General features: G+C 38.2%; 1 protein-coding gene across 1 annotated transcript in view; it reads right to left on the bottom strand.

The window, feature by feature from the left end:
- Window positions 1-4,595: 4,595 nt before the first annotated feature.
- Window positions 4,596-7,381, bottom strand: part of HELRODRAFT_180087 (hypothetical protein) — a gene marked incomplete at both ends in the record, with an annotated part of 5,652 nt that continues 2,866 nt past the window's right edge. The window contains one exon of the mRNA XM_009028871.1: window positions 4,596-7,154. Within this exon, the coding sequence (XP_009027119.1) occupies window positions 4,596-7,154 (2,559 nt within the window). The remainder of the gene's footprint in view (window positions 7,155-7,381) is intronic.

Here is a 7,381-nt window from a genome sequence, read left to right as displayed (position 1 = left end):
TCCCAACCCAAAAAACAAATTGAGAAACATTAAAACAGAACAACATAATATGGCGAAGAATCAATAAAACCAGAATCGCAAACACCATAATATGGTAGAAAATGTTGAACAACATACCCAACATTATGTGATGGAGAACAATAGAGCACCATAACAAAATGCTAACACTGATGTCTGGCTGCGAGCAAGGACTGAAAGATTTGCAAGCACTACCTCATTGTTCGCTACTGAAAAAAATGCCCTAGCGAATGTAATAAATTTTGTCTCTGCTATCTACTGATTAACACGTTTTTACTCAACTTTTTAAATATAACATTTACATTTTGAAAAGCATGAAATAACCAGAATCAAGTATGTTATTATATAACTTACAATAAATAAGTACTATGTTATTGTTGTTGTTAACTCCCTTAGCCTTCCACTAGAAAAGGTATAGCCACAAGATAGTGGAGGCTTGAAATCAGAGTTTACCTTTTCCTAGATGGGTGGGTAACGAGCCCCATCAACCCAAAGCGACAAGTTTTGAGACGCTAGTTATCCACCTTCGCCCCCCTTCAGGACCGCAAAGAAGGGTCATAAATTGGGCTGTTCACCGTAGTCCCTTCATCGTAGCACTTTAACCATCTCTCTTAATGGCACTGTGGCTAAAACTAGACCTCCCCTTAGATTCAACATCCGTCTTCTGCGAAATAAAATAACGTCACTGCCACAACATCACTGTTTCTAAAGATGAGTTCTCGTGGGATTCATTTCGTGATGCGATGACAAAAACGGCTGATAAGGTTCTTAGTCATGCTGTTCCTATGCGTCATGAAAGGATCTCAACCGCAACAAGCGACTAATCGAAACGAAACGGCAAGTAGACGTGGGGAGTGCAGGAGACAGCTGCGTAGGGATTGTCAGGCTTGGGCGGACAAACTGGGGACAGTGGTAAAGTAGTCTTGCTAAATGGACAGACCAAGGACGCTTTTGGTCATTTCCGGAAACTTAGATTAACAAACCCGGCTGTCTCTAGCTCTATTCTCAATGGTACTGGCCGGTTGATTAGTGACGGAAGCGGACAGCTAGAGAGATGGCGAAAATACTACAGCAAGTTGCTCAACCGCCCAATGTCGGCGCCCTCGCAGGAATTGCTGGATTTTGCTGAATCTACTGCTCCAGACCCCGGAGTTGCCACTGAACTTCTTTCCGTAGCTGAGATTGTCGCGGCTATAGGGACGTTAAAGAGCCGGAGATGCTTAAATCAGGTGGACATACGTGTGCTAGTTGGCTGCACTCTGTCATCACTCGAGTGTGGCAGTTCGGTGCGGTCCCGGATGATTAGAGGAAAGGTATCATCAAGTATCATACTCACATATCTGTACATTAACAGATAAAAATTTAGGATTTTTCTAAAAATGCTTTCCCAAGAGGCAGATAGGCAGTTTTGCGTGCATTTATTTTTAAGAGTGAAAACATTGGATGATGATCAATAAAAATGATGAGCTTCAAGTTATCTGTTATTTGAAAAATGTAGTTGAATTAAATTACTTGAAAAATCTATATTCGTATAAACATTATACAATACATAAAAATAATAATAATGTCATTTATGAGCGCCCTATGCATAGCGTCCGAGGCGCCCGGATAAACAAGTGTCAGCACAGCCGCCAAAGGCCTGTTCAAACAGATGCTGCTTCAATCGCTTTTTAAACGTTTCTATTGATGATTGTTGACGGATGATGAGTGGCAAACTGTTCCATATTGATGGTGAGCAATGTGAGAAGCCTTTATTGACGAGAGCTGATGTATTGACTGGTTGATGCAGTTGTAATGACGACGGCAGACGAAGGTGACGGCGATGATTAACAGACGAGCGACGGCGAATGAGTTTGTGAAGGTATGATGGTTGAGTGTTTTATATGTGATAAGCTATTTTATACTTGATACGTTGATGAATCGGCAGCCAGTGCAGGTGCATAGATAAGTAAAATATGCATTCATCCACATGCTGGTTAATACATGCATGTGAACAAAAACGCATTTGAACGCATAAATATAAAGAAACGATTGCACACACACTCACACACACAAACCCAGAGAAAACTGTTGTTTGGCCAAGTGCGAGTGCATTGTTAGTTTGTACAAAACAAAGGATACGAGATGTATCAGGTTTTATGATAGAAAACTCCGTTATTCAATACCTTTGATGTTATAGGCACTATTGAGTTTATCACATTGTTTCGTACGTTGGCTATTTGAACTGCACACACATGATTGTATACCACTAATAAACATTCATCTTATATACATACATACGAGCATTACAAACCACGTTCAATATTTATAAATGATTTATGCCAAAACAACGTTCGATTAGTTTAGTTAGTAGAGATAAAAATACTTTATTACGAAGAATAAAACAATGGAACGTAATTAGTTGATTTCATTGAATGGTTGAGAAAGTTACATAGCCATTCATTTGTGTTGATGCTTTCAGTTAACCGTTTGTCGCGAAACCAACCTTTTTAAAAATTGTGAATGCAATCACAACAAATACAAAAACATAGAAGAAAACCTACCACAAAATTAGATCTACACGCTTTATGTAAGATCTACAAAAACGCCACAAAACTGCCTCCCATGGAAAATTTCCATGGTATTTGTTGCAAAAAAAAATAATTTTTCGTGATTGAATTCTCTTTTATATGGAGACTGTGAATATTACGCCATTATTATCGTCGTCGTTACCTTTCTACCAAATCAACAATTTTTATCCATCATTTTAAATTTTATATTTATTTTATACATTTTTATAAAATGTATAATGTATAAAAAATTGTTCTTACGTTGAACAATAAACAGGAAAGTAGAACAACAGCGCGATGATGTTGGGTTGATTACAGTAGGAAGCCGGTCTCATCATACAAGAGGGTTTGCTTCTGATACTTTCTACTTTTCTGATAAGTTTTTTTATAGTTTTCAAGGTGATGTTAAAAGAAAAATTTATCGGAGCATTTTGGAAATGTCGGTAAGTATACAATGAACAAACAAAAAGACAGTGAACTTCTAAAGAACGCATTGAGTGATGTGGGTCGAATTGGAGTTAACTGTAATCTGAAGCGTGACGAATTCTCTTCATTGCCCTCTTTCAAATTTTTATTACCGTCTCTCATGTGGGCTCGTGTGAGTCTTCGCAACTGCTCGTTCAAATATCTTAATGTCTTTGTGTGCATTGGTTTGATGTGATGATGCTAGCGTTGATGTGATAAGGTTCATATCGATGTATAACACTGATGTTGCTATTGATTTAATGTTATTTATGTTGATGTGAGAATGTTGGCAATACGATTGATTTAATGTTGGTCGGTGCAATGGTGCTGTCGATGTTAATGAAATTTGCTTGATGCGTTTGACGACATGGTGCATGGCACATTTCTTGCAAAAACGACGTTGAGGTTATTACGCTAACTTTATTATTTTTACTGAAACTGATGATTTGATAGGAATTTCAGCACGTCAGCACATTTTTACATCGTTCTTCTGTTATGTTGTTTTAATGGTTCGTTAAATCTGCACTCGCGTCGTTCATTTATAACGAATTTTTTATTTTTCATGTCTTTGTGTTTTTTTTATATTTCAAACACGCATATAAAAACACAAAAGTAAAAACATACACGGACGAACACCCAGATGAATACATTAAAAACTGTGGAATGGAGGTGTTTTCATTTAATTCAATTGCTGTCCATTGAAAGGATCAAAAGATTTATTGCACATGAAAAGTCAACATAGCATACAAACACAGGCCGCGCGGGTCCTTTAATTTTATTTTTAATGATTTTGCCGTCGTTTCATATTTTTAAACTGTCCTGGAGTTATAAAAATTTAAAGTCACATTCTCATCGTAATAAAGTACATGTCAGGAAATTTGTGAGTTTCAATTCAATTCAAACGTCCTAATCAAAAATGAGGAGAAAAAATAATTTCGAATTCAATCAAATTCTTACGCGTTCATTCAAGCAAATATGTGACAATAATAATTATTATTATTATATAAATATGCAACAAACTGGGTCACAATCAGCTTCTATGTCAAGCATCAACAAATACAAAATGACATGAATTCACATGCACACACACACACACGCACACACACACACACACACACTAAAACTTATGAACACAATCAGCTTTTATTTATTAATTAACTACTCGTGTATATATATACAAGAACATTCGTAAACACCGAGAAGAAACTGAGTAAGGTTGACACGTGCGAACATACATGTACTGCAAACAAACGAACGAACAAACAGCAACCACAACACACAAAAGCATACCAATATGCACCAAAACATAAACATTAATGAACACCGACACTCATATACACAAACACACATACAAATAAATACAGATAGGTATGCAGGCACAAACTGCAAGCATCCAAACAAGCACATTCATATGCAGTTGCCATAAAGCATAAATAACTCAACACGTGAATCTCATTTGAAAGTTATAAATAACGACACAAATGATCTTACGGATAACAAGTGATAAAATTATTTTTAATTGGTATCATTGCCAGCACACGATGAACGCAACACGATCCCAACTTAACAGCTGTAGATGAGCGGAAACGGTTGGAAGATTTTGTAGTTCTTGCTGTTGATGACGTCATTGATGTTTTCGTTCTTCAGGAAATTTTCTGCCTTGGAAGACGCCATGATGCGCTGAAATTCCTCATCGAACAACATGCACTTCTCCTTCACTGAGCACAAATATTTTAAATTGCGATGACTAACGTGATAACGGCGATGTTGTTCTTGAGGTTGTTGTTGTTGTTGCTGTTGCTGCTGAAGTTGTTGTTGCTGCTGCTGCTGCGGTTGTTCACAGTAAGTGAAGGAAGTTCTATTGGAAGGTGTTCTTCCTAGAGGAAGGTCGTCCACTGGATTGTGGCTGTTGATGTTGCTTGACGGGTAGTCGTTTCTGCTGTTGTCTTTGTTGGGGTTTTTCATAGTGCTGTCAATTTTTATGGCATTAATGTTGTCAGTGTTGTTTATGCTTTTGTTGTTGTTGCGATAGTTGTTTTTCTGACTGGGAATTTGTCCGCCGTTAACGTTGTTGTCGTTGTCGATGTATCCCTCGTTGCAGAAATGTATGCTATCACTTGCTTTGTAATAATTGATGATATTTTTGTCAACATTCTTCTTAACGACAGTAACTTTGTAACCATTTATGAGAAAGTAATCTCCATCAGTCGATTTCAGATCATTTCTGTTCACTTTGTAGTTGGTAGCAAGTTGGTTGTTTGTGAAGTGCTTTGCATGACGATGTCTTTGTCTGATGTATTGCATGTATTTGTGGTGCTTCTTGCAATGCTTCACACTGCATCTTCCTCTTTTGTTGGTGTTGCCGTTCTCCCTGTCCATTTCGTTCACAATGTTGTCGTCGCCAACTTCTCGATCATCGACTATTTTTATATCACTTTTGTTGCTCTTAATATTGTTTTTTGTTGAGAAGTTCTTAGTGCGTACGCTTCTTTGGTTATCGACAAATTCCTCTTGAATGCAAGTAAGATCTATTTTGGCTGATTGTCGTTGTAGTTTTGTAGATTTGTTGTTGTTGTCGGTGCTTTTTTTGTTGTTGTTTGTATTATAGCTAACATTGTGATCGGTATTGACGTTGTACTCTCCTGAAGATAACTGATGAACAGGAAACCGCACGACCTGTTGTCTCTTGAGCTGTTTCTTGGCAGTTTTATTTTGGTGACATACAAATTGTTTTCCTGTGGGATTAATTTTTTGTTGTCGGACCCTTGCATTGCCTTCCATCTTAGCATCATCCTCATCTTCATCGTACTGCGATGAATTTAACATGACGGAATATGATGATGACGTCAGAGGATGATTACGGTTTTTAAGTCTCTTCGCCTCATTCAATCTTTTTTCAAATGCAATCGCATTTTTATCTTTCGTCTCAACTTCCATAACGCCGGTGCGTCCATCTGCGTGTATTTTTGCGACGTCAGTAACCTGTTGTTGTTTGTTGTTATCCATTGACACAAAAATTTTATCAGTGCAGTCGGTCTCAACTTCATCATAATAATGATCATATTCATCACCAGAGCAGTATGGCACTTCGAGCGAGTAAAGTGAAGAGCTGTCGCAAGGAAGGACGGTGCTGTGTAGTGGGTAGTTGAAGGTGCTGCTGAACACAAGGTTGCAGGTTCGATAGAGTTCGTCACTGTCATTCCCATCACCGACGTTCTTGCCGTCCTCACGTATCTTCTTTAATTGTCTGTCGATGTTTCTGTAGTCCAAGTTGAAGGTTGAAGGTAGTTCGTGCTTCTGCAACGGAGCTCGCGAGGTACCTGTGATGCTGCTGATATTTGCGATGCTGAGGTCGCCGTTGATGGCCGTATGGAACTCTGTGGTCTCTGTGGTGTTTACTAAAGTGGCGTCGTTGTCGTCGCATTGTTTTTCATCTTCATCTTTCTGGTCACTGCCATTTGGTTTGATGTGCAGCTGTTCAGTATTGTTTTGTTCATCTTGTTGTGCTTCTGTATCCCGATTTTCAGATTCTCTGGCATTTACAATATTCTTGCTGGAAATGTTTTTAGTTTCCAATGATTTTTCCATCTCGCTGTCTACCTTGTTGATTTTTTCTCGTGCGTGCATCTCTAGTTCCTTCTCTACACTTGCAGGTTGGGACTGAAAAGCTGGTAGCGAAGATTTTTGATGAGACAAACATTTGATTGTTAGCGGTCGTGAAAATAATTTTAATGATGGCTTCGTTGGTTTCTGTGCCTTCGGTTCTAATGACTCTTTTTTAGCTGATTGTTTGTTTGATTGTTGCAGACTTTTATGTCGTTGCGATGTTGTCAGTGGCGGGGTTGGCTGTTCTGCCGATTGTTGCAGCGAAAATTGATTTTCGAAAACTTTGTTCACATCAGCGCCACTTTTACAGATTTCATTAGCACCAGTACGATTGTCTTCATTTGTGTTTAAGTGGGATCGCCTCGTTGCTTTGTACCTTTCAACTTCCTCTTCGCTGGCGAACATCTTGTAGTAGATGCACTCTTCCACTCTGTTGGCTCGCTCCACACTGTCCATCAGGTCCAGCTGAGTCTTCGTCGGCAGGCTATCCTTTGAAAATGACTTGCCCAATTTTTTCTGTGTGCAAAATTATTACATTTTGTTTGAAACCTTCCATAAATATTTTAAATTGAGATAATTCTAACCCTACTACTACTACTGCTATTATTATTACTACTATTACTACAATTATTAAAAATATAATAATAATAATTAAGTTGTTAGAGTAGAGAAGTAAGAATAGACATGGGTGGGTATGTTATGAGGAGCTCAATTAGTGACATGCATGTATGAATAACATGCTT

This window comes from Helobdella robusta (assembly GCF_000326865.2).
Source record: "Helobdella robusta unplaced genomic scaffold HELROscaffold_59, whole genome shotgun sequence".
Taxonomy (NCBI): Eukaryota; Metazoa; Annelida; class Clitellata; order Rhynchobdellida; family Glossiphoniidae; genus Helobdella; species Helobdella robusta.
This window is presented reverse-complemented; position numbering and strand designations above follow the sequence as displayed.